Below are 26,697 nucleotides of genomic sequence, written 5' to 3' on the forward strand. Positions count from 1 at the left end.
GGGGGGGGGGGGGGGAAGAAAAATGTCAGAAATTGTAATAAGGGATGAATTCATAACCACCCCTTTCAATTGTAAACTGTTGATTTGTATCATAAATAAGACCACTAAATGTCACGAATTTGAGAATTACAACATGAAAGTTAAGATTTCGTTCACATAGACAGCAATTGCAAACAAAGTATTACTTGAGTAAACTCATTCACAGTAGAACTGTAGAACACACACCATACATTGGAAGCCATGATTGTCAAAGACAAACTAAAAATGTAGACTGAAGCCCTGATTGTTAAAGAAGAAATAAAAATGTAGACTGTTGACTACCTTGTGCAAAATATGCATGTCTAAAGCTTCTGACACTTACACATTCTTGTGAAGCTGATAAATGCTGAATAAGTAGCAGATGATAGTGCCGGCAAAAGAAACATTGGTAAAACCCGGATTGCCCTCATTTTCCAATCCATATCAATTGATCTTGTTGTCATAATAGCATAGCCTACAGCAATGACCTGAAAGTCGAAACTATTTTCAGTAAAATTCTATTTTTTATTACAATGGAAAAAAGGGGCTACAGTTTAGGACCATGGCAGCAAGTCAGCAACTTACTATCAGATAGAGACCAAATAACCACTTAATTAGTTATTCAATCAAAATGGATAACTAATATAAACTATTAAATTGAACTGAATAACCACTGTGATTGATTATTTGGTCCCTGTATATGTACAAAACTATATAAATAAGGTAATGTTTGGCAAATTGGTACACAGATTAGAACAAGAAAGAACAGAACATATAAGTTTAGTTTTACATTTGATGCATTTTAAAAGTAAAACAGATCATGCTGGTAGAGAAAATAAAATTCTAGTTCCTTTAAATATTTACATTGGCAAAACGAAAAACTAAAAGTTTCTAAAGATAATGAAATGACTAAAATATCATCTTCAATGGAGAAAACATGATAAAATGAACAATCAATATTACAATGAAAGGTACAACTACAAAGGCATAAAGTATGATTAAACATTAACCATTATTATATAAAAAAATCTATATATAGCAGACCTCAAATAAAACAGAAAATATAATAAGATTCCGCGACATCCGCCTCCTGGATCGCGATCTCCTAGTCACTCTAGCAATAACAGCAGCTTCCTCTTTAGAAATATATTGAAGCCTCTTCTCAAAATCATCGCCGTGTAACCTAAAAATTCCATTCCAAATTCTTGAAATGAATCCCTTGCGCTGCTTCTTCTTTTCATTCCCAGAAGCAGCAGCAGTAGGACTTGTCTCCTTCTTTTCACCTTCCCCAACTGCTTTATCATCATCAGCCATTCCCTCTCGTTTCCTAAAACAAACACAATAAAAAGTCTAACAAATCAACAATCACACTCACAAATACACAAAATCACCATTCTATACACGATTATAGTTATTTATACATTCACTAATCTCTGATCACTCAAGGTGAACCAGTTTCAACGAAACAAACACATGAATTACTCGATCTACTTAACTAATAGGTAACACGAGAAATAGTTTAATTAAGCGAATTCGTTAGGAATTGTTGTTCCGTTAATCAATTGAATAATAATCAGAAAAGATCAGTGATATTACAAAAGAAAACGATGGAAAAAAAAAAAGGAAAGTACGCTATGAACGAAAGAAAAAGCGCGAAATCGAGAAATGAACCTCGTCGAGTGGTTGATTAATTGTGTGGATTGATCAGATCTCAGGTGAGGAGTGAATATGTAAATGGTGGTGGGGATTATCGGAGGAAGAAGTAATTGGTTTGAAAATTGGGGGAGTTTGTGTTGTTGCAGTTTCCAAACACGACGTAAACACGTAGCACGAGGGTTGCAATCGAGAAACAAAGACTTGAATTCCACTCAATCAATGTCAATGTTTTACCCTTACAATTGGAAAGGCATATACCAGGTGAAAAGGAGAAAAAGCAAACCCCATTTTGCAATCATGTTTGCCTTCTGTTTCTAAAAATTTCACTTTTTTGCGTCTCTTCTTTTTCTTACATTTTCTTTAAACAATTTTCATAAGAATTTTAACTACCACTCGGATCCCTTTACAGCATTCTTTTTCCATTCAAGAAAAAAAAATATTTTTTTGTGAAATCATTTCAAAAAAATATAGGATTATATAATTTTTTATATAAAACTAAACATAATACCTTTTAGAAAAAACTTAAAAGTAATTATTTTTTGTTCAATTTTTTTAAACATATTACATAAAAAGATTCGACTCATCCGTTGTCGAGACATTTTACATTCAAGATAATTATGGTTATTCAATTAAGATCGACATCCATTAATATCTCAAATATATAAATATGAGATTTTTTGATTTTAAGGAGTCTCGTTGAAAATAATAATAATTTATAAGGTCGTTTGAGAATGACATGAAATTAAGTTACATAAAATTTATTTTTAAAGTCAAATTTTTATAAAATAATTAATTTACTTAACAATGTCACAAAATCTAAAAGGTCTCTTAGGCCAAATGTTATTTATGACAAATGTTGATAAAATAAAAAACTTGTGTATTTTCATTAGGATATTAAGATATATGGTCTACACAAAAACTTTGACCTACATGTAATTAATTTGGTTGAGTATATTAAAACTGATTAGCATATGAGATACTTCAAATAAAATTACAGTCGATGGAGAAAACTTATATGCTATATTAGTAGCTCTATTTTTGCTATTAGCTACAATTTATATAAGTGAATCCATGGAAGGCGTCATCAACTAGTTATTGAATTTTCTTTTATTTTAAAGTTTAGTCCGCCACGCCACAAAGTATTTGTGATTCATGATAAACTTTCGAAACATAACAAAAAGAAATTGAAATGAAATTTTGAAAAGTTTAAATAATAACTATAAAGATTATCCAACCCAAAAAATGCAACAAGTATAACAAGTAAGATATAAATAAAAACAATTCCTAGGGAATTGTAAACTAACCTTCGTTTTTTGAAATTATATTTTTGAATCTTATTATAAACCTGTTGTTGATAAAAATCTCTGAGCAAGGAATTCTTATTTGTGACCGTAGGTATTCATATTTCATACGAGATTTCTTGTAAAAAAAAAAAAAAACTCATAGCTACCATCCAAGTTTCATATAAAAAGGTTATCATATAAAATTAAAAATTCAATTGCAGTTTTAGTCTTTTATCTTTATCAATTCATAAAATAGTTACTTCTATTTCAAAACACGACAATTAATATTAACGTAGAATGATTAACAATCATAAAATTGAAATAAAACCATCTAAATATTTAACTTTCAACTTTAATTTTTTTTTATAATTTATTTAATAATAGATGAATAATTAATATATCTAAATAATTCTATATCATAAAAATTCACATCATTTAAAATATATCATATTATCATTTAATACAAAGGAGGATCAAAATTGTCGATTTTTAAAATAGGAAAGACCAATTTAGAGAATTCATGAAAATAGAATGACCAAAACTACAATTAAATCAATATTCAATTAGTTAAATTTCATCAACGACTAAATTACAAACTTTGATATTCTTTTTATTTATTTATTTATTTATGACAAAGCCTAATATAAATATATTATCTACAAATGTTGTATGTAGATACTATTTGATTTAGAAAGAGAATTTCTATATCTAGTGGTCCTCCCAATTTTTGCACCATACAAAAGCCATAGAGAATCCAAACACATGTATCATTTAAAAGATCCTGCATTCCACTGAGGTTGGCATGCATAGAAGTGGAAGATACATAATAATACAGTAATAAGATGTGGCCGACGTTTTCTTCCTTTCTTTCTCCAAAATTTATCTTCTATTCCATCTTCGTTCATTTCCTTTATCATTAGCCCTTCTTGCACCAAGTGACTTGTCATCCTTATTGTGTCTACTACTTGTTCCAAATTTGAGAGGCACAATTTGACGAATGTATAAATTACCAGGAAAATTCCTTTTATCTTTCGCGATTATTCGTAACTGTGGCAACCAGTATGCCACATATTCACCTTCTGGGTCATATGTTTGTGCCTGATAAGAAGTATATATAATAGGGCCACATCAGAACCGATTTTAAGTTTACTGAATAATTCTAATTCAAATCCATAAGTAAATATAGTGTGATTGTGCATTATAGCATTTGTTAGCGGTGGTGAGCATCAAGCTGGTTAAATCATGTAATGTGAACCTTCTCATAGCAACTTACTTGTTTTGGTATGCTGAAATAACGGTCTTCCCTGGGATCATTCCCAACTCCTGAACAGAAAGAATAGAGTTAGACAGTATGGTACGGATTATAGTTTTCATTGTTTAAGAATTTATGGACAAAAATAATAATGTTGGCATGAGATATTATACAATTGATACGGGTTTTTATTAAGAGCAAGAAATCTGGAAATAATGAACTTTGATCAAATTACTACTATAGGTATTACAATATTTACATATATTAGTCCTTATCAGAATACTGAGAGAAAATAATACTAAACTCAGCAACTCTTTAATTTCCAACTGCATTACTACCATCTAACTGATAAATAGGTATATTAATAACCAAAAGAGTTTTTTTTTTTTAGCAAAACACATAATCAAGTAGTATATTCTCTGGCAAGCCCAACTCAATCAAATACACCAGTACAAACAGACAAATCTTTCAACAAAAAAACCAAGTGTTTCAACTAAATAAAGCTGAATATTTATATATACATAAACATATTTTTTGAATTGAAAAATGAAGATAAATAGTTTGGTACATGCAGGATTAATTTTTCCATGCACTCCTGTAAAGTTATGCATTAAGCTGATCAGCATAGTTATCAAAATAATTACCTGATCCATAAGTCCAGTTTCCATAATTAGAACATGGATCATAATCCAAAAGACATGTCTCAAACCATTCTGCTCCCATGCGCCAATCTATTCCCATATCACGAACTAGAAAGGAACACACAATCTGTCAAAAGTAATCATATTCCGTGCTTCAGTTATAAAGAAATGTGCAAATTCCCATTAAAACACAATTTCATCTAGTTGGGTTCAATGTATCAATTCTAGAAACACATTAATGTATTTTGGTTTACCTGTCGTCCTCGGTTTGACATAAAACCTGTAGTTGATAGTTCTTTCATGTTGGCATCTATGAGTGGATACCTGAAGGTATATATATGTAGTGAAGATGAAGAAAATGTCAATTTGATTGGAATACTGATATACATAGGGATAGATTGACTCTTTAGCTCATGAATGAATAACGTATGTCTTGATAGCGAAGCAAGTGGATGAAAAATGGTTCAAACTTTAAATTGAAAAGTAAGAATAAAAATAAGGAAGTAGGGTAGTTAACTAGTTATAGGGTGAACAATAAAAAAAATAGGTTTATGCTACTTTTGAATATCTTGTAAATTGGAATATTACATAGTCCTCCAAACACATCAAACTTAAGTGTGAAAAATTATAAGTTGGAGATATATGATAACAAACATAATATCAAGCAATAGTAAGGATTGTATTAAAACAAACATGAAATTTCTGTAATAGTTTGATAGAAACTGTACCCTGTACAACCATCTCTCCAAGCTTCAAATAATTTCTTGTCTTGGCTCCAATTATGCTGAACATTCCTAGGTCCACCTACAAATAAAAAAAATAAAAAACAGACTATTCAAAAGCAATATGAATAAATTAATTACAACAAAAAAGGTTCTATAGAGATGAATCATCACCATAGGCATCAATAAAACACATAGGCATCAAAGACTTTGAACGATCCATACCTATATGGAAAAGCAAATTTCCATATTTGACTGATAAAAACCTAAAGTAATCCCTCCATATCAACTCAAACAAAACCCTGTAAGAATAAAGATGGGTTCAGAAGAAACATGCATTACTAGGGTGACAATGCCATACCTGTAATTATTAAAAAGGTGGAAATAAGAGAATTCCATTAAGAAATATGATTGATATATATTAAATAACAAGAAAATGCAGTGTTACCAGTAGGTAGAACTATTTGCTTGTCTTTCATTCTCATATCTCTTCACCTATGATGAACAGACCAAACTTTGTCAATCAAAGCAGTCTTGTTTTTGATAACCCAAAATGCACAAATCAGAGATTGTTGTCAAGTTTAACCTCTTCATATATGAGACGAGGAGACAAGCTTCCGGATGCAAGCCATGGCGAGAATTTTGTAGAATAATCAGGCCCTAACATCCCATTTCGGGTCTCTTTATACACCTTTAGTAAATCCTACACATTTCAATCTCAAGAATGAGTTAAATAATCAAACAAAGACTGACATTAATGTTTCACACAAAGACTGACATCAATGTTTCAAACAAACTATATCTTTAGGTCTTGAATACGGAAAAGCCAAATGCAGCAACTGCGACATAACATAATTGAATCTACATTGTCAGTTGAAGATAAGGAGTTGAGGGTTTGGTCCCTACTCTCAACATAACTAACATTAACTCTAGCATAGAATTTTCGGTTTGAAAAAAATAGAGATCAGTATAACCTCTAACCTTCTTCCAAAAGTATTCATATACTCTGCTCAATGCGGCAGTTTCACCCCCTACAAATTTCATCCCCTTGCTAACCTACATCAAGAGGAAGTAAACAGAAAGAGCAAGACTCATTATTTTATCATTGTTGAGTTCAAAGACTAGAGTCTCTTGCAGGGATTCCCACAAAATACTTATGGCAAAACTCACATTCTGTGAGTAAAGTCCTAGCTGCTCCAATGAAGGAAGACATCCCCAATCTTCAATTGCGGGAGGTGGTCCAAGTGATGCTGGCAGTTTGATGCATGAGCGCACTGTGCATTTGGCTTCAATGGCCTGCAAGTTCGGTAGCATCATAAGTGTGCGTTTGGTTATTAAATGGCAAAAGTTGATTTATGATGAATTTATTGTGTAAAATAGATGTTGGCTAAAAGTGAGTTGAAGTTAAAATTATTTATGTCTTGATACATTCATGTAAAAGTGAGTTGAATAATAGATTTGAGGCTAAAACTCAATTCTAAAGGCAAAAGCTATAGATTATAGCCTCAAGTTAGAATCAATTCTAGAGTAACAAAAGCCATTTCCAATCAGATATACAAATCTACAAACTCGTGTCAATTTGAAATACCATACCTTACGAAATTGAGTATAAACATCCGGCAAACATGAGACATCAAAAGGAAGATCGCCATGGTGGTACATTGTGGTGCCCCAAACAAACTGTAACTTCGGGTGGCTGTTTGAAGTTGTTGGCGCCCCAACAGATTCCTCGGATGGCACCCCCACTTGTTGAAGACATCTGCTGACAGACCTTTCAACATTCACCTCCTCACTACAAGTTTCTTTCTGTGCATAAACCTGAAATTTCACATTCACTAACAAATCAAACACTATAGCTTCTTCAATTATCATAAAATATGGAAACTCCACCAGCCTAAGCTAGCCTATTAAACACTTTTAAAAAGTTCAAACTCAAATACTAACTGTATGAGCTCCAAAAGTTTTAGCTAGAGAAGGAAGAACATCTTCAGGTTTTCCATGTTGAATAAGCAAATTAAGTCCCCGTTTCATCAGATTCTTCCTCAAGTCAGCCAAACTTTCAAGGAGAAACTGTGCTCTCAATGCTGCACAGATATCGTGTTCATGTAGCTGATGCTATATTATATTTCTATAACTACTACATTAATCAAATTCAAATCCATAGCACCAACAAGACCGTTGAGAAACATGATAGAGCTCGACATAGAGAAAAATAAATTGAGAAAAAATTGATTAGAAGAAGTTGATTATAATGAGTGTGCATACACTTCATATAGTGAACCTAACTAAACTAACTAACCGCAACAGAATAAGTAACATCCTAACCAATATGCAAACTAACTTTAACTTACTTGCAACTAACTTTAACAATCTCCAACTTAGAGCCTGTTTGAATTGATTTATTTGAGCTTATCTACTCAAATAAACACAACACTTGATACTCTTTCGGAGAGCTTGAGTAAAAAGCTTGTAACATGTCCATAAGATTTCTTTCAACTTATATCCATGATTTCTCAAAAATAGCTTACGAAAACAATATAAAGTTAAAATGGAAACAGTTTAAATCTATTTTATGTTTTGTTAAAGTTTGTAAATAATCAGTTATATGAGCACTCAATAAAGCTGATTATACTATACCTCCGGTTTTTGGAAATCCAAAATGGTAAGTGGTGGCAAAGAGACGAGGATCAACACAGTAAACAGGCAAAATAGTTTGTGAGGAAAGCCAAGCCTTGTAGAGAGCCTCATTGTCCAAAACCCTTAGATCGTTTCTGAACCACACGATGGCGGTACCTTTACCACTCCTGTTGGTGTTGTTGGATGTGTACCTTTGGAATATTAGGTTTGCTACACGTTCCGTTTGGTTAGAATCTTGCTCTGGCACGTGCTGCATTGAGGAACAAGATGCTGCTGAAGTGGTGGTGCACAAGTTCATGGCGATGGCTGGGAAGTGATGTAGTGTTGTTGGGTTAGTGAGAATTGATGTTAGAGTGGATTTTGATGAATTGAGAGTGGTTGTTGGTAGAGATAGAAATGGAAGTGTAGTAGTGAAGAGGAAAATGGCCATGTACGTGCGAACAGTGAAGACTTGGATTTGGTTTTTCAGGGGAAATTTTTGAAGAAGAAAGACGCGTCAAGCAGTTTAAACTGTGACACGTGGCAGAAAATTGTTAGTTGTGACGTGGCCATATAATGTCCTATGGTTGTACTTACCCGCTAGTAAATCATTTTATGCGTTTTAAATGTATTTTTCAGAAATTGTTTTCTATGCATCAAATTCAATAATATATCAAACTCAATGCTATCTATATGTTATCAAGTCAAGTCAATGTTATCGAATAACACTTGAAATATTTAAATCATTATTATTCAACTACTATGTTAAAAGTTTCATATATTAAATAAGATATGACTAAAAGGATATGTATGAAGTAATTTTCATCTTAGAAATTAATATTTTGGAAGTTGAATTATCCACTATTCTAAATTCTTTTTCTCCATAGAGATGATAATAAAACCTTGTGTAAACTACCCTACCCACAAACCTATCTCTTACATTAACTCTCAATCATATCACAAACGTTAACTAAACATCTTTTTTCAGAAAAGTGTAAAAAGAAAATATAAAATGGGGGTGCAAAAAGCATGTTGACAAGAGTTCCCGGAGAAAAGTTCGTCGAACTCGTTGTTTCTAGAAAATTCGCCAACTTTCCCACATTTCCCATCTTCCCTTCCGGTAGATACAAACATACAATATATAATACTGCTTACAATTATCACAAAGAAATCACCAACTGTTCTCGATCGCCGATTGAATCCCTAACATATCTATATCTCAATCGTTGATCCTCGTCTTTGTATAGTATTATTGTGGTTCTGAATCAATGTCTCCGTACGACGGCGTCGTGATTGGAAAACTGAAACTGAAGGGAAAACCATTAAATGTCAAAGATGATGGAATTAAAAAGAAGAAGAAGAAACATAACAAGAATAGTTACCATGATCACGTGTCAGAGTTTCATTCAGGTACTGAACATTATACTCTTTTTTTATTTATGCTGTGTGCATTTTCTTATTTCAAACGCATTCAACTGATTCTAATTAATTAAGTATAATTACGAAAATTTTCATTTCATTTCATTGAAAAGGAAAAACCTACCAATCATACGATCCGCTGATACATGTGATTTAGATTTATCCGGAAAAGAAAGCTTTTGATGGAATCCGTTTTATTTCCCTTCAATCGATGAATTCGGTTATTGAAAATTTGTTATTTTCTCAGGATGAAGTGATGCAGACTGCTAGAGATCCAGAATAATGGATACTCAATCAAAGGGCAAACAAACATTCAAATACGGTCAATATTAGGTTCATGTTGTGTTACGTTTAAGAGTTTTCTTTTGTTTTACTTGATACAAATTTGATTTGGAGGCACTATATTGGCTATGTAAGTTTAGCAATTGTGATTATTTTTGCATGTGCGTTTGTGGTTGGCTTTAGCATTGGGGTGAATGTGAATGCTATGATGGACAGCCTTCATACGTTGTTTACCGTAGATCAGTGCTTCAAAATCATCTTAAATTCTAACGAATATCAACTATACTTCTCGAAATAGTCCTATTGTACTTTGTGGGTGGGACAATGACTCGATCCATGGAAAAAAAAATGAATATGCCCCTCAAAACTCAACTCGTTGGACCGACATCAATAAGTTACTGTCTCAAATATAAACACGAGATAACCGTTAACTTATACTTCTAAAGAGTGTCATTAATCGTCATTAGTGTGTCGAGTGATTTTTAAACATTGGTCATAACGGACTTGGTCTACCCTAGAATTTGCTCAGAATTCAGAGTTCTTGTTATCTATGGGTGTTAAGTACAATGTTGTCAAATAAGCAGCACCGTAGTGTAGCTGAATTTTAACGAAGCACTATTGTTTTGCAATACACAATTTAGTACAATGTTGTCAAATAGCGGTTATAGCATCACTATAGTTGCCACATACGAAACCGCAATATTCAGTTCCTCAAGATATTGTTAGGGGTTTGTTAGTTAAATTCCTGAACTATTCATTCATCGTTTAGCTACCAAAATCAGGCATGCATGACATTCTTGCCACACTTGTTTTGATTTCTCTTTTGAAGTCTTCTTGGATGTTTTTGCATGCAGAGCATATGAATGGATTTATTTGTCATGTTAAATGGGCAATTCAATAATAGTTTGGAGGAAAAATTTATCTGATTCCATCGAGAAGCTAGATAATTGTGGGTTGTTCTGCAATACTGATTTGATGATTTACAGTGTGAATTGTGATGTAATGAAAATTTTGGCAGAGATCGATTGCTTTAAGAATGACTGACATCAAATACAAATATTAGACATCACTTGACACTTACATGTAAAATCCGTCGATAATTTATTAAAATGAAAATGATTGCATGTAACCACACGTGTGAAGTGTCGGTGCTACTTAGGTTAATGATATTTTCTTGACTTCAGAGATGATATGTGAAAAAAATCTTGTCCACAGGTAACCTTGAAGATAACATGAACGAGGCTGACAAGTATGAGGGCAAAGGAAACGATGCATCTTGTGCTGATTACCTTACACCAGCTGAGAGACGATTTCTCCAACAGACAGAGAAACTTGAACTTCAAAGATTAGCAAAGATGGCGAGCAGATCTCACAGAGATAGGATCCAGCAGTTCAATCAATATCTGGCTAATCTTAGTGAGCATTATGATATTCCAAAAGTTGGGCCTGGCTAACACAGACACTTATATTCATGTGTGTGCCAGTAGTCCATTACCTCGAAACCTTTATGATCAATTCATATGGGTCGATCTAATCATGATTAGGTTATCCGTTTGTTTACCTGTTTTTGAAAGTTTCATGTATCTGGTTTCCCCTGTCGGATGTAAGAGCAATGCTCCTAGATTTCCTCTTAAATTGTGTGAACTATCTACAATTGCACTAATGTTAGATTTTTCATCCTTCTTCAGGGAACAACTTATTTTACTGACTTTTAAATTGCAGTTGCGTCTTGTTAAAATGTTTACAGTTAAAACTTTAGCCGGTGAAAATTATTGGTTAATTTGAATCACAAAACTAAACATAAGTTATAATATTGCCAAATGTGCCTACTACCAAAGCTAATTGCACCTCTCGATCTTACAAATTGATTCGTCAATACGCGGTAAAATCAGTTGATACGAACGAAAAGTGATAAATATTTTTTATTAAGATAGATAACATTAAGCACTCTTGAATTCGCACTATTTTTAACTATTGACTCTTGAAAAACATTAGCTTAATTATTAGAATTAAAATTTTTATTTAATTATTTTTGATTGATTTATGCAGTTTTTTATTCAGTTAACGTATTTTTATTACTTTAATCATTAACTATTTTTATTTTAGTATGAATGAGATTTACTTTTTATGTAAAAAAAAAAAAACTAATTGCATCCAATTTTATTATATCTACTAACGATTTAGAGCAAATCATCTTTGTTTTCTCTTGGTCTCTCTCAAACTCAAATACGCAAACATAACCATTCGCAATCTTTTAGCGTTAAGTATTTTTTAATAAATTCTTTGATACTTTTGAGTTTTGATATTTTTGATAAATTGTTTGATACATTTGAGTTTTGATGAGTACTGAAGTGTTTACCTATATTCTTTTTGTTCAATTATTACACTTTTATTTATGGATCTATTTAAATTTTTTGTAATATGTTTGACTATGTAAATTTTTTACATTTTTAATATCAATAGAATATTAAAATTAAATTTATGAAAAATATATACATAGATAATAAATTTGATTCATTTAAAGTTAAAAAGTAGTGAAGTGACTGAATATTGATAATATAACAATCATTCACGATCAATAGTTGATGCTCTTTATTTTATTTTTTAAAGTGACTTGTTCATCTAGTGAAATATATAAATAATATACTAAAACAAGTTAGTATTAGTAGTAGAAAGAATAATATTTTTGAAAATTAAATTATGTTTTAATTTTAAATAAAACATTTACTATTTCCTAATATCATTTTCCAAATAATAATTAAAAAATAAGCTGTAAAAGAAATATATTAACCCGATGATTGGATACAATGGTTACATCTAGCTATATTAATTCGATACCAAACATGTAAAAGAAAATTTGGTGATAATAAAAAAAAATTTAAAGAGAAATAATTTTTCTATATTTCATTGAAAACAGTTGGGTATGTGAGAGGTGGCAAGAACTCCGTAGTTTACTTAAATCTCTTCAATTCTGTTGGCTTTACGAGTTATCACTCAGTCACTCGACAAAACTATGGTTGCATTTGCATGGCTTATTATGAATGAATGAATGATTGATTCGTGAATGATGATGATAGGAGGGTTAAGAAAACACACATTAAGAAATCCTACGTTGATAATTGCATTGGTTTGTGTGGTTTGTTTTGTTATGTTTATAACTGCTTATGTTTTTACACCAACAATAAGAAGAAGAAGTAGCGATAAATGCAACTTCTTTACCTCCGAAGGTTGTCGTGTACGTGATCTGTTTCCAAATGCTTATTTTTCAAGGGAATTAACTGATCAAGAGATTGAATCTCGTGTTGTCGTTAAAGATTTACTCAACTTTGTTCCTCTTCAAACCAAGACTCCTAAAGTTGCGTTTTTGTTCATGACTCCTGGTTCTTTGCCTTTCGAGAAACTATGGCATATGTTCTTTCAAGTACGTCATTCTCTATTTATTTTCTATCTTATTTCCCTAGTATATACATGCTATGATATAAATATAAATCGCACTGACACTAATTGACACTGATACAGAGACATTAACAATAATTTAATTAAGAAAATGGAGTGATTGAATGTAATTATATGCGTCGGTGTGATGTTGGTGTCTAACAATGACAAGTGTCAGACATCACACATTGCTTCCATCTGAAGTGTGTGATACTACATATTGCTAGCTTTTGTTCTGTTTTTCTTTTTCTTGATTTATTTATAATTTTTTTGTACAACTTGCTCATTTTAGCCAAATGCTCATGGTGGATGAAATCAATGAATGCATTAGGCGCGTTTAAAGAAAAATTCTACCGCATTGTTGTAAGTCTTTCAATTGTTGTACAGGACTGAAAGTTAAAGTGACAACAAGAAAGTAAGTGTTGGATATGACTCGTAGTTAGTGATAAGTGAGCAGATCGCTTGAGCAGGGAGGGAGGTAATCTTGTAAGCTACATATTGACACTAAGCTTAATGTCGTAGAGACGAAAATTTTATATAAAACAAAATAGGATTAGAAATAAATCTTTTGAGAGAAGTCGAAGGTATCTCCTATTATAAAAAAGATGATAGAATCTAGAATCTAGAATCATGTCTTATGTGATTTGGGCATGTGTAAAAGAAATATGTGTTAGTACCGGTTAGGATAGGTGACTGTATGGAAAATAGTTCAATGATTGGATGTAGAGGAGGACCAAGAAAAATGATAGTTCAAGTCATTAAGAGAGATTTAGAGTTAAATAGTTTATTATTAAACATAATTCATGATAGGGCATTATCAAGGTTTCTAAACCATGTAGCAGCTTTTCCTGTTTTGGTACTAGGAGATAGCATGTATACATATAATCTTAGATCATGGAAATCAAGTTTAGTTCTTAATATGAGCTAGTGGCACCAACAAATTCAGGAGTTACGAGGATTTATGTTAAAGTACTTGTCTCTCTATGCAGAAAACTATCTTAGAATAAAACTTATTTACAAAACATTTTATTTTTCGCTCTTAATATGGCTCCCTTTATCATCATAGAGCAAATTTGCAGGTATTTTTCATCAAAGAATGAAATCTATTTACAAAACATACTTTTTTCCGCAAGTGAAGATTGTATGTAAAATTTATGTGACAAAGAATGATTTGGATGTAACGAATTATGCGAAAATTGTATGTAATAGAAATTTAGTTCCTTTCTGTTTAATCTTTTTACCTATATAACCAAATGCAGGGGCATGAGGGCAGATTTTCAATTTATGTACATGCATCCAAGGAAAAACCAGTACATGTCAGCAAATATTTTGTTGGTCGAGAAATTCATAGTGAACCGGTATGTATCGCACATACTTTGAATATCTGAATCACACAAAGAAGATTACTATATTCAAAATTTAACTCATGACATTGTATACATTAAATTTACTGTCAGCACCTTCAAAGGTTTAACACTAAATTTATTGCTTCTGAAGGAATTTAAAGGAAGATAGCGAGTGCATTATCCTTATGCAGAGGAAATGTATTTACAGAATACTGTAAAGTTCCAAATATTAATAATAAAATCACAGCTGATTTTTAATACATATAATCTTCTTTCATCCATTTAGTAAAATGTGCTAAACATATATTTTTCTCCTGTGTGCTAGAACAATAACAGCATCAGTGTATTATTATCTGTTACATAGCATCCTTTCATTTTTAGGCATGCCATTTTTGTTAATTGGTCTAAATTTTCATAAAGGTGAGCTGGGGGAGTTTTGCCATGATTGAGGCAGAAAGGAGACTTTTGGCAAACGCACTTTTAGACCCTGATAACCAACATTTTGTCTTGCTATCTGAAAGGTCATTTTCTTATTATCTGGTTTCTCTTTGGTGTAAAGTCATGTTTTGTTTGTTGATTTTATTTATCAGTCAATAACATCTCATTTTGTTTCAGTTGTATACCTATACGCCACTTCGAATTTGTATACAACTACTTATTGTTTACAAATGTCAGCTTCCTTGAATGGTAAGATATTATACATACAAAGAACTAGTACTTCTAATTAGTTCATGAAAAATTTGAACATTTTCCTTCCATTAAATTTCCCTTGCTCCACATTTATTAGATGGAAATTCTGACTGAATTTCCTTTCTCGTTTCCAATCCTCCACTGAAAAAACCAAAAGCTATTTTGATACTGGTCCTCATGGAAACGGCAGATATATAGAGTATATGTTGCCTGAAGTAGAACAGAAGGATTTCAGAAAGGGCTCACAGGTATGATTTATGTAGTAGAAATCTTGCAGGGAATTTTTAAACAATGTCTTCTTGTAATGACTTCTTTTATAAGTTAGATTGAGCTTAAGTAGTAATTTTTTCAGAACTTCATTCTCATATTGTCATATTTGTATCGGGTAGGTACAAGTTATTGTATTCGGGATTGACCTTTATAACTACGTTACTTCTTTTGATCATTCATCTTGCAGAATCATTAGTTAAAGTCAAGATTTGGTTCACAAAATGGTTTTTGCAATAGGAATGTAGAAATTTAGGAATGAATTGAAACTTTTCTTAATCCGGATCATGTTTGTTCTGCAGTGGTTCACAATGAAGCGGCAGCATGCTATTATAGTTATTGCAGACAGTCTCTATTTTACAAAATTCAAGTATCACTGCAGGGTACTACTATGTTACTTAAAATAATCAATTTACAAATCCTTAATTTGTTTACATGGTTTTCTGTTAATTCTATTTAGAAGTTGTTGGAAAGAATGGAATCTATAGAAAAAATAGATTCACTGACAAAAAATTATGCTGTTCATGTTTTTCACTTCCACAGCCAAATATGGAAGGAGGACGCAACTGTTATTCCGATGAGCATTACTTACCAACCTTTTTTAATGTCAGTGTTCAATATTCATAAATATGAGTTCTTTGAAGTTGCAATACATCAGACACTTTCATTGCTAACTTATTCGTTGTATGTTTAGATGCTTGATCCAGGTGGAATTTCGAATTGGTCAGTAACGTATGTTGATTGGTCTGAAGGAAAATGGCATCCTAAATCATTCGGTGCTCAAGATATCACTTTTCAACTCCTGAAAACCTTAACAGTATGTGATACAAACTACATACCCTCTTTTCTTGAAGGACTGCATTCTTTATCAGTATCTTTTTCCCCAAGAAATTTAGATTAACTCCTAATGTTAACAATTTGCGTGGATGTTCACTACAGAAAATATTTCTCATGAAACTTATTGGCTTTAACGAGTTACTAAGTCTATGTTTGGATAAACAACTTAATTAAGCACTTATAGCATAAACAATTATCATAAAAGTGCTTATATATAAGTTATTTCTATAACAAAAGATATAATGAAGACTAATTGTTTTTATGAGCTATCATGAAAATCTTATGGAAATAAGATGAAAACAATTTATAGACCTATCATAAATGATTATCTCCCATTCAATCTCACAAAATGAAAAATAGGAAATTTAATTGTTTGAGAGTATCACTTTGTTCCTTATTTTTATCGTTATTATTACATCACATGGTTATGAGACCTCATTTTTCTACAATCTTTAATGACATAATCTCATTCAATGCAGTCCGCGAATCAAAGTCCACATATTACAAGTGATTCAAAGGTATGAATGATTGAAAAATGTCTTCCAGGTTGTAACATTACTTATTTTTTTAACATGAAAGTAAATTATATTTTGTTTTCAATTTCATTTTCTTGCAGAGAACCGTGCTGATCACACCTTGCATGTGGAACGGGTCGAAACGACCTTGTTATTTATTTGCCAGGAAGTTTTACCCAGATGCCTTGGATAAATTGATGTTCCTTTTCACTAACACTACCGCATTCTAAAGTATTTTCAATTCACCGTTGAAGTTTAGTGCAAGTGGTTGGTGCGCAGTGTGTGTGAGTGTTGAAAACATGGGGTACCGAGTTCAATTCCTACTAAAAATTATTTTGAATTCATCATCATTTTTTGGTAGTCAACAGCATATGATCCTAATTAGCCTCACCTTGGCTCTTGCACATAACATTTGGTTTTGCCAACTTCTACAATCCAGAAGCAACTGGATAAAATTTCAAGGGGAGATAAAGAAACTGATTCATTCAAATATTTCTGTTGGTTTGTCCTTGAGAGCTATGCTAGCTTTCCTAGAAAGATGGATAGTTTGCAGTTCCTATTTTACATTTTTGGGATTATTTATTTAGCAGCACTGGATTTTCATGTTAGGTGAAAAATTTTGGTGTCTTTGATAGAGGCATGGAGAAGAGTTGGCTATTTTAGATTTTACACTTGGGTTGTGCTGTTTTAATACAGGAATTTTCAAGCACACGTCCATTGATGGAGTTCTTAGATAAACATCTTTCTTAATTAAGTGCTTATTTAATAAATACTTATGTGATATTATGGGTTATATACAAGTGATTTTTATACGGGGTAAACTTCGATTTTTAGGAGAATAGGTACTATGTCTCTTCTCAATTGCATACATGTTTTATAAATAAATGAATAGTGCCCCAATTTTGAAGTTACTTCCCTTTTCTTTTTAAACAAATTTCTATGATAAAACAATTGATATTCCATAAAATCAAATTACTTGACACAAGTAGTTTATGAATTTTAGTTAAAATCGAATCATTTTAGATTTAATAGGGTGAATTTGATTTGATTGTGGATTTTTCATGTTGCATTTTTTCCAAATTATGTTTGATAGTTTCTTTTTTCACCTTTATGTTTCTAAAAGCCTCTAAAATATATCTCTATATTGGTAAATTCAAATATGTTTTATATATTTCTCACTTAAAATATTAAACACAATATATTAATTTTTAAAATATATATATGATTCCCAAAATCATTGTTCCCTTTCAATTTCTAATTGGTAAGTTCCGTCTAATACAAGTAAAGAATTAAAGATCACTTAATGATGATAATAAGAATTCTATTTTACAATTTATTTAGGATTTACTCTCTACTATTTTTGAAGTTTTAGAAATAAATGTGTACTCATAGATAGATAGATAAACTTGGGAGGATAATCATAATCACCATAATTTCTGTTTAGGGAAAGCTTTTGGTAACTTAAACCATTTCATGATCTGTTCCATTAATTTACAATATTTATTTGATTTAAATATACATAAGTAAAAATAGATATATAAAAATAAATTAGAAAAAAATTTATCTGCCATCTATGTTATGTCTTTCTAAGGCTACAACTGATTGCTTTAACGCCAATTGTTGGAATCTTATACATCAAGCGTATTGTAGTCACATGTGTTGCTGTATAATGAATTCTTCATATTCCAATCCATGTTCAAATGTTAAGACTTATATATATATAGTTTTTTAATAAGTGGATACTATAATTAAATTGCATGTGTTTATTTTTTATGTACCTTGTATTTTAAAAGCTATGACCCATTGAATCTTTTTTAACTTCATTAACACAAGAGTTTGTTCGGTGTTGATTCTGTTTACCTATTATGGACAATAATATTTCTTTAATATCTACATCATAAAATACAAATGTAAGTTGTTTCTTTGATAAATATAATGTCATATTGGGGTTTAATTTCTTTGATAAATATAACGCCATATTGTGGAAAATATTGTTTATCGAAAGATAATCGGTGTACCCATTGTTTTATAAGTCTTACAGTGCATATGCACGTGCCATTACAACGTATTTTGTATACACCTTATTTTCAACATTATATTTATAAGTAAAAAACAACACAAGTTGAATTTAATGGTATAGATGTTAGAGAATTATTATTGTTCGTAAAGTTTAAAAAAATCATCGGACAAACTCTTTCTTATACAGGTGTTTCTAACTTGAAAGAATTAAGAAGTACACCAATATTTGTTGGGAAAAATAGCATAAGTTAAAAAATTAAGACACAATCACAACACAAGAATATAACGTGGAAACTCCAAAACCGGAGAAAAAACCACGGCCGCTGCCTAAACCAGCAACCAGAGAATTAATACTATGTGAAAATTGTTACAACACATAGACTTCTCTCACTCACACCCCAGACACCCCAGCACAACCACACTCTTACAAAGCAAATATATAAATTAAGTCAGATACAAGCTTAAAGTGCTATTGCTGACTGGTGCATTTGAAAAAAAGGACCAAAACCCAATATATAGCTTTGGCCTTCTCCTTATTCTCCCACACTAAAGGATATGGGACTTGCAATCAACCCCAACAATATTTGACTTTAAAGTCAAGTATCATAAAAATAGGTAAAAATAATGGAAGAGTACAAAATTCAACAAATGGTTGTTAAGCAATTAGTTGTGATTTTGGTAATACAAGTTGGTCTTATGTATATAAATTAAATAATTATTGTAAATAAATTATTAACTTTGTTGTACTTTGGAACACCTACACCTTCTTCGTTCACTTGATGTATAGTAACGAATGACATGAGTTAACTTTTAAAATAAAGATATAGTAAAATAAAGTCCAACAATAACTGGTTTGGAAAATCACCATTATGCATCACATCTAATTATTTAGTATTGGAAACCTCCCAACAAAACAAATCTTAATCTTACTTTTTATTGTTGTAATCTTTGTATGTTTTGATACAATGTATCACATCTAGTTATTTTATCTTTTAAAAAAAACTCAAATTTTATGTTATGGAATACAAACGTGTTCATAAAAAAATTGAATTTTCTAAAATAATTTGTGTTCATAAAACTTTTTATAAGTTTTTTCTTATACAAAGTTAATTAATAAATTTGTGTTCTAAAAAGTATTTTTTAAATTTTACAAAACATAAACGTGTTTCATAAAACTTAAAGAGAAAAAAATCTTGTATGCAAAATCTAAATTTTCTGATACATATCTATGTTGCGAAAATTTAATTTTTTTTAAGTTTTAAGGAATCCAAAGTGAATTTTGTGGATAGAAAAAAGAAAGAAAAAAATAAATAGTTTGTATAAAATATAGAGTAAGATTATTTATCGTAGAGGGTAAATTTTCCAAGATTCAAATATATTAATATGCTTTTGATATTATAAACTAGTAAAAGCTCCATGCTCTTCGCACGCACGGTGACACATCTTTGGTATCTTATAAGTGTCTGGTTTAACTTTTAAACAAAAAAAAAATTATTTTATATATCAATGATAAATATTTATCGTATATTATTTGATATTTATCAATGACAAATATTTGTCTTGTGTTTTTGTACGTGGATGTGACAACAAAAATATTTGTCCCATTAGTTTTTAATATTTATCAGTTCTAAATATTTGTGTTGTGATATTTTTATCTATCAATAAAAAGATATTTGTCTTGTGATTTTTTATTATACCATGTAAAAATATATCTCTCATTTTTTTTTATGTATTATTTATAAATATATATCCTGCATTTTAATAATATTTATCAATAACAAATATTTGTACCTTATTTTTTTATGTATGAGTGATAAATATTTGTCTTATAATTTTTTATATTTATCATTAACAAATATATGTACTGTTATTTTTTGTATTTATCGTTAACAAATAATTATAAAAATTTATCATATCAATAACAAATATTTTGGTGTAGGCTATTTTTTTTAATACAAATATGGCTTTTGTAGTTTTTATAAAAAGAATAATAAATTTGTGGTTCATAACTTAATGGATACAGTTAAAATCAACGTGAAAATGTTAAATTAATGGGTTTAGTAGAGTATAGGTGACAACCTGTATCACTTGCATAGAAAAAGAAAAAGTATAAGACAAGGAAATTGTTGCTGTGTTTCATACTGCATATATTTAATATAGTATTTCAAATTATTTTGGCCTTTTTCAATTGTACTTTTTTAGTTTGTGTTAGTATAATTATAATTATTTAATTTGAGGGTGATTCTGATAATTGATCCATGGGCACACGTTAACAATCTTATAATATATTGAAACAAAATGAATTTAGATACCACCATTTTTTTTAAAAGAAACAAACGACACTTAGGGTTTTGAATAATCAATAACTTTTGTTATTTTTGTTTACAACTTCAAACTTGGAAGGAAGGGAAGGATGAGACTGCGTGGATGAGAATTTCATGGGATAATGCAATCACACTTAGTATTTAAAGATTTTTTATTTTTATAACAAACAAGTATATGTGTCTTGTTGTGATGGAAATAGATTAGGGTGCATAAGTGTAATCAATAAGTCATGGTAATATTGATGTTACAATGGTTGATTCTATCTCTTGGTCAGAACAATCTTGCTCCCATATTTTCTTCTTGTCAACCCAAGCCTTTGCAACCATCTCACGCTTTCTTAATGAAAATATCTACGTTATATATATATATATATATATATATATATATATATATGTGAATCTAGTCTCCAAATACTTTCAAATAAAGCATTTATCTCAAAATACATAATTAAAATAAAACATTCGTCTTAAAAATAAAAGATACTTGAAATAAATTACTAGACTAAAAGTAAAATTGATAACTTAGTTTCTCAGCATAAACCAATCTACAAAATTGTACATCATACATATGACAATGATGTAATTCAGATCATAAGCCTCTTTTCATGCTATCTTTTTCACTTGCCACGTAAAGCGGTCGCATTTTCAAGGATAGAATTGATAAATGATCGAATAGTATTGAGGGATCTGATTTTAGGGACGAGGATATAGTAGTCATTTTTGAATTATTATTTTTGTAGTGTTAATTTGTTAATGTTTATACCGTAAGTGTTAATGTTTTTGTTTAATTTTTCTTGTCATGTGAATATAGCTCTATATCAAAATATGAATGTAAATGTCAATTATGTTGTAGTGTAAATGTTCAATTTCTATATTCAAATATGAAGATAAAGATTAATTATATTGTAGTGTTAATTTGTTAATGCACTCTCAATTTATAAGTATAAAAATATATTAGAGATAAGTAATAGATCAAATTTTATAATAGATATTTGTATTATAATTTGGTTTATCAAAATATATATATTTGGTCCTAGGTCGTCTTACAAATTTTGGACACACTATTTTAATATTAAAAATTGAGCTTAATAAAAAAATAAATATAGTTTTAATAATTAAAAAAATTGATAAAATAAACTTTAGTCTACATAGACATACCATGATGCAATTAAGTTATACACATAACAATATGCATGTCATTTGATTAGGTTAATTCGTGTGACAAAAAAATATGCACAAATAACATGTCACCTTCATATATTATGCTCAAATATATGTCTTAACAACAATAACTTAAAGCACAATTCAACTCATAAAAATAAAAACAATTTTATACGTAAAATATATCGATTATAGATTTTAATATATATTACAACAACATATAGCACAATTTTTGTTTTCTATACTTTCATTAGTTTATTAAATTTTTTTTTTAATCATAAATCACACGATACTCTTATCGTTTTTTTCAATTTTTATTCGATTAATTTAATGCTATCTTTTTAACCAAATTATTAATTTATTTAAAGTTTTGTTATAAGATGTGAAATGATTTTATCTTAATGACTTTTTATTATTATTTTTTCTTCAATTTTTATTTGATTATCTTAATTGATTTTTTTAACAAATTATGAATTTATTTAAAATTGTGTTTTAAGTTGGGAAAGGATTAGAAATGTGTTATATGGTATAATGAAAGTAAATTTGTGAATGTTTAATATGTATTATTGTATTTTTATTTAACTTGTGTCGAAGTATTTTAACATAGCCGTCATCTCCGTATTTGGAAGAATTTCTTATCAACCAATGTATGATAATGTAATTCAGACCATAAGCTTTCTTACAATAAAATAATTAAAAACATAATTATTTGTATAATTAAACACATATATATTTATATTATTCTATCCATCTTCATGCTATCTTTTTCACTTGCCACATAAATCGGTCGCATTTTTAAAGACATTTAAATTGGTAGCATTTTTAAGTACATTGATATGGTTGAATGAATTGATGAATAATTGAATAATATCGAAGAGACCTGATTTTAGGGACGAAGACATCATATTAGCATTTATAATTCGTAGGCAATAAGACACGCAAGTTTACTAAAATTTTCATATCATTCAAATATTATTAGCATAATTTATTATAGAATGTAAATAAAAGTAATGTAATGTGTAACCAACACAATCCGTTTAATATTTAATATTGAGTAACGATGATTCACTTATACATGTAACATTTTGTACCGTAAACATCGATTGAAAAAAAACAATTAAATTAATTGAGATTTATGTTTAAAAAATGCATTTAATAATAAAATAACTTAAATAAATCATCACATATACGAAAACTATACTTGAAAAAAAAAATCAATAACATGTTTTGAAAATAAAAATATCAAGCAAAAATTCACTCAAATGTTTTTTAATGAATTATCTTGCATCCCCTGGAAGAATTGTTCTTTACTAATTTTATTAATTGTCTTGCATCCCACAAAATGTTCAAATTACGTTATATTTAAATTAATTTATGTTTATAGGCGATTTTCTTAAAACTAATTTTAATTTTCTTTAAAAAAATATTTATTAAATAAAACAGAATTGAAAATAAATGAAAATGCAGAACAAATCGAGATTGAAAATTATGCAGGTAAAAAAGAATCCAATAAACACAAATCATAAGTGTAATATTAATATTTTTTCTTCCAATAACAACAAATTAACCCATTATAGTTAATTATCTCTTTCAATTAATACACTGTTCCATCTTCCTCTCTAGAAATACATTATATTACGCTTACAAAGAGACAAAAACGGAAGCAAAGGCCAAAACAGCACCAACGAATCCAAAAGTGGTACGTGAAGAACTGCTAGGAGCAGGTGCTTCAGCACCAATGCTCTTAGGTGACTCAGCAACAATAGAAGATGTTGGTACTTCCTTTTCAACTCCATTAGGTGTCACAGGTGTTGAAGATTCAGCAACCTTAACAATTGGTTGAGTAACCTGAAGAACCGAAACGGTGTCGGGTTGAGTCGTAACGGTTCTAACAAGTTTAGCATCGAAAGTTGCGCCTTGAACAGCGGAACTAAATGCCACCTCACCCTCATTAATAAGTCCCACGTAGATTTTGCTAGCTAAACCTGAAGCCGTTGAGAGTGTAGCCAATTCTGCGTGGCTTCCAACGGCTTCAACAAGTTTCTTTTCATCGTAAAATTCGGTTACAACGTGGGTCCCAATCACGGTTTTAACGGCGTCAAGGGATTTTCCAGAGAGGGAAGCGATATCCTTGTTGTCAATAGCGAGAACTGTAACGGCTTTAGCGCCGTTAATTTGTTCAACCAACTTGGTTTCGGTTAGGTATTTGTTGAACGTTGAGAATTCTGGGTATTGTTCCAAAGTTTTTGTGATGTCCAAACAGTTAATGGCGGAAGAGAAAGACAACATAAGTGCCAACCACAGAATAGAGGGATTTCTCAAACCCATCTTTTCAAAAGCTTGTTCTTTTTTTTTTTTCTTTGTTTTTTAGGATGATCCGAAACCAAGTTGGTATTTGTTATTGTTGTGTTTATATGTGTGTGGTTGAATGGGTATATATATGTTTGGTTTTATATTGAATTAGAGGTTAATTTTAATTTGAGTTAAAAGAGTAACCGAATTTAGGATCTGGTGGTTTAAAATGAAGCCATTTGGATGGTTAGCCATGCTTTGTGACATAAGTTGTGTAATAGCTATACATAAACATTGTGTATTTTTAGGATCTTTATTAATTGATGGTGATCTATAACATGTGTACTTTCTCTAAAATTAGGAGGTTTGCTTGATCTGACTTTTAAGTATTCATCATTGTTAGATGCAGATTAATGGTCAATGCATCTATATATTAACCAATTATTTTAAATAAAAAATTAGTTAATTTTAGAAATTATTGTTTTAACTTCTAAAAAATATTATTAATTTTAAAAAATAAAGAAAATATAATTTTCCTACTCTATAATTTTAGAAATTATTGTTTTAGTTATCCTGACAATATAATATTAAGCCCGTTTTTTTTAAGATTTAAAAAAGTATTTTTCACTTTATATTTTTAAAAATGATTTTTATGAAAAATTACTTAAAAATAGTGTAATTTTTTTAGATTCATTTGATACTAAATAAAAATAATAATTTTGACATCCAATAACTTATATATTCATTGTTAGAGATTTTAACATGATAAAAATCACATTTGTTTTAAAAATGTATTTTTCAAAAATGATTTTTATGAAAAGTTTTTTAAAATAACTTTTCATTTTAATGTTTTCTAGAATTTTACTATCTAAAAAAAATTGTATAAAATACTTAAAATTATATTTTAAGATAAATTATTTAAACAAATTTTTTCTTTCAAGTTTTATTTTTAAAAATGTTATAATAAAAAATAAAATAATATAAAAACTATTTTTTTTTTAAATCTTAAACTAACATAGTCATTAAGGTGACAACTTTCCTACTCTATAATTTTGTTGGTTTTCTTTTATATCAAACATTCAACCATTTGATTTTACGATATTTTTCATATTTTATTGTTTTTTAAGTGAATTTAAATTTTTTATTGTTTTTATAATTTGGATACCAATGCCTCCTTTTCTTATGGACATCAAATAATTCTCCAATTGAGATAATTATATTTTATGTTTTTTTCTAATAAAGTTATTATATGGTGTAGGTTGTGCGTGTTGGGTTTCATGTCTTGCATATAGATGATTAGATGCACATGTACTTTCTTAGTTTCTTACACAATTAATGGCCTTCCCGATGCTAGTACAGTTGCTAGAGATCCAGAGGATAATATATCCGGCCAATATTTAGTAATTAACATTAGCCATTTTGAGTTCACTATTTTGTTAATTATATTTTAAATTTAATTACAGTTTTAGTTATTTTATTATTATTAATTAACGAAAATAGTCTTTTTATTTTAAAATTCAACAGTTTATGAATTTAATATGTCATATTATTTAAAACATCTCACATCATTATTTTTTAGTTAAAAAAATTAGAAAAAAAAGACCAATACTGTCGACTTTTAAAATAAGAGAACCAATTTCGTAAATCAATAAAAATAAAAAAACTAAAATTATAATTAAATATATATTTTAACATTTCGAAATACAAAATATATTTTTCAAATCAAGGTTAATAAAAAAATATTTTCAATAAATAAAAAACCTTTTAAGTAAACTTCAAGATTAAATGGGTTTTAAATAAAGATGCAATCAAATTGAAACATTCTAATTTATATTAGTTTACTATTAATTTGATAGTTATGTCTAATATTTTTAACTTTTAATTTTTTTTTTACTAAATCAACTAAGTTACAATTTCGTAAG

General features: G+C 29.6%; 5 protein-coding genes across 6 annotated transcripts in view; 2 read left to right on the plus strand and 3 right to left on the minus strand.

Moving 5' to 3' along the window:
• The window catches only part of LOC101500346 (uncharacterized protein At2g24330), a 4,520-nt gene extending 2,514 nt beyond the window's left edge, over positions 1-2,006 (minus strand). The window contains exons 1-3 of one of the 2 annotated variants that reach the window (XM_027334606.2): positions 1,690-2,006; positions 1,063-1,368; positions 362-506 (exon numbers count right to left, since the gene is read on the minus strand). In XM_027334606.2, coding sequence (XP_027190407.1) covers positions 362-506; positions 1,063-1,332 — 415 coding nt within the window. In that variant the 5' untranslated portion in view covers positions 1,333-1,368; positions 1,690-2,006. The remainder of the gene's footprint in view (positions 1-361; positions 507-1,062; positions 1,369-1,689) is intronic. The other variant, XM_004501197.4, reaches the window with a different exon arrangement.
• Positions 2,007-3,474: 1,468 nt separating this feature from the next.
• LOC101500003 (cryptochrome DASH, chloroplastic/mitochondrial) lies at positions 3,475-8,693 on the minus strand. The gene is made up of 13 exons (XM_004501196.4): positions 8,210-8,693; positions 7,517-7,656; positions 7,166-7,390; positions 6,743-6,868; positions 6,554-6,628; positions 6,159-6,275; positions 6,021-6,067; positions 5,798-5,874; positions 5,579-5,654; positions 5,105-5,174; positions 4,854-4,977; positions 4,231-4,280; positions 3,475-4,055 (listed from the first exon to the last, which is right to left on the minus strand). The coding sequence occupies exons 1-13, from the start codon at positions 8,637-8,639 to the stop codon at positions 3,837-3,839; spliced, it is 1,776 nt and encodes a 591-aa protein (XP_004501253.1). The 5' UTR covers positions 8,640-8,693; the 3' UTR covers positions 3,475-3,836.
• A 406-nt stretch (positions 8,694-9,099) lies between these two features.
• Positions 9,100-11,588, plus strand: LOC101499694 (uncharacterized). Its single transcript, XM_004501195.4, has 2 exons — positions 9,100-9,598; positions 11,105-11,588. The coding sequence occupies exons 1-2, from the start codon at positions 9,457-9,459 to the stop codon at positions 11,341-11,343; spliced, it is 381 nt and encodes a 126-aa protein (XP_004501252.1). The 5' UTR covers positions 9,100-9,456; the 3' UTR covers positions 11,344-11,588.
• A 928-nt stretch (positions 11,589-12,516) lies between these two features.
• On the plus strand, positions 12,517-17,725 carry LOC101499387 (glycosyltransferase BC10-like). Its single transcript, XM_004501194.4, has 10 exons — positions 12,517-13,310; positions 14,584-14,682; positions 15,091-15,191; positions 15,286-15,357; positions 15,518-15,608; positions 15,930-16,010; positions 16,171-16,233; positions 16,322-16,444; positions 16,944-16,982; positions 17,081-17,725. The coding sequence occupies exons 1-10, from the start codon at positions 12,954-12,956 to the stop codon at positions 17,207-17,209; spliced, it is 1,155 nt and encodes a 384-aa protein (XP_004501251.1). The 5' UTR covers positions 12,517-12,953; the 3' UTR covers positions 17,210-17,725.
• A 6,268-nt stretch (positions 17,726-23,993) lies between these two features.
• Positions 23,994-24,910, minus strand: LOC101499073 (fasciclin-like arabinogalactan protein 3). The gene has a single exon (XM_004501193.4). The coding sequence runs from the start codon at positions 24,809-24,811 to the stop codon at positions 24,125-24,127; it is 687 nt and encodes a 228-aa protein (XP_004501250.1). The 5' UTR covers positions 24,812-24,910; the 3' UTR covers positions 23,994-24,124.
• Between the last annotated feature and the right edge of the window lie 1,787 nt (positions 24,911-26,697).

This window comes from Cicer arietinum, chromosome 5, assembly GCF_000331145.2.
Source record: "Cicer arietinum cultivar CDC Frontier isolate Library 1 chromosome 5, Cicar.CDCFrontier_v2.0, whole genome shotgun sequence".
NCBI classification, from domain to species: Eukaryota; Viridiplantae; Streptophyta; class Magnoliopsida; order Fabales; family Fabaceae; genus Cicer; species Cicer arietinum.

Coding starts and splice junctions, on each gene's coding strand:
- LOC101500003 (XM_004501196.4), bottom strand. CDS start 8,639: ATGGCCATTTTCCTCTTCACTACTACACTTCCATTTCTATCTCTACCA. Junction 6,869..7,165: donor TTTATACTCAATTTCGTAAG/GTATGGTATTTC, acceptor CCGAACTTGCAG/GCCATTGAAGCCAAATGCAC. Junction 5,175..5,578: donor TGGAGAGATGGTTGTACAGG/GTACAGTTTCTA, acceptor ATATACCTTCAG/GTATCCACTCATAGATGCCA.
- LOC101499694 (XM_004501195.4), top strand. CDS start 9,457: ATGTCTCCGTACGACGGCGTCGTGATTGGAAAACTGAAACTGAAGGGA. Junction 9,599..11,104: donor CGTGTCAGAGTTTCATTCAG/GTACTGAACATT, acceptor TCTTGTCCACAG/GTAACCTTGAAGATAACATG.
- LOC101499073 (XM_004501193.4), bottom strand. CDS start 24,811: ATGGGTTTGAGAAATCCCTCTATTCTGTGGTTGGCACTTATGTTGTCT.
- LOC101499387 (XM_004501194.4), top strand. CDS start 12,954: ATGATGATGATAGGAGGGTTAAGAAAACACACATTAAGAAATCCTACG. Junction 14,683..15,090: donor GAGAAATTCATAGTGAACCG/GTATGTATCGCA, acceptor ATTTTCATAAAG/GTGAGCTGGGGGAGTTTTGC. Junction 16,445..16,943: donor AACTCCTGAAAACCTTAACA/GTATGTGATACA, acceptor CATTCAATGCAG/TCCGCGAATCAAAGTCCACA.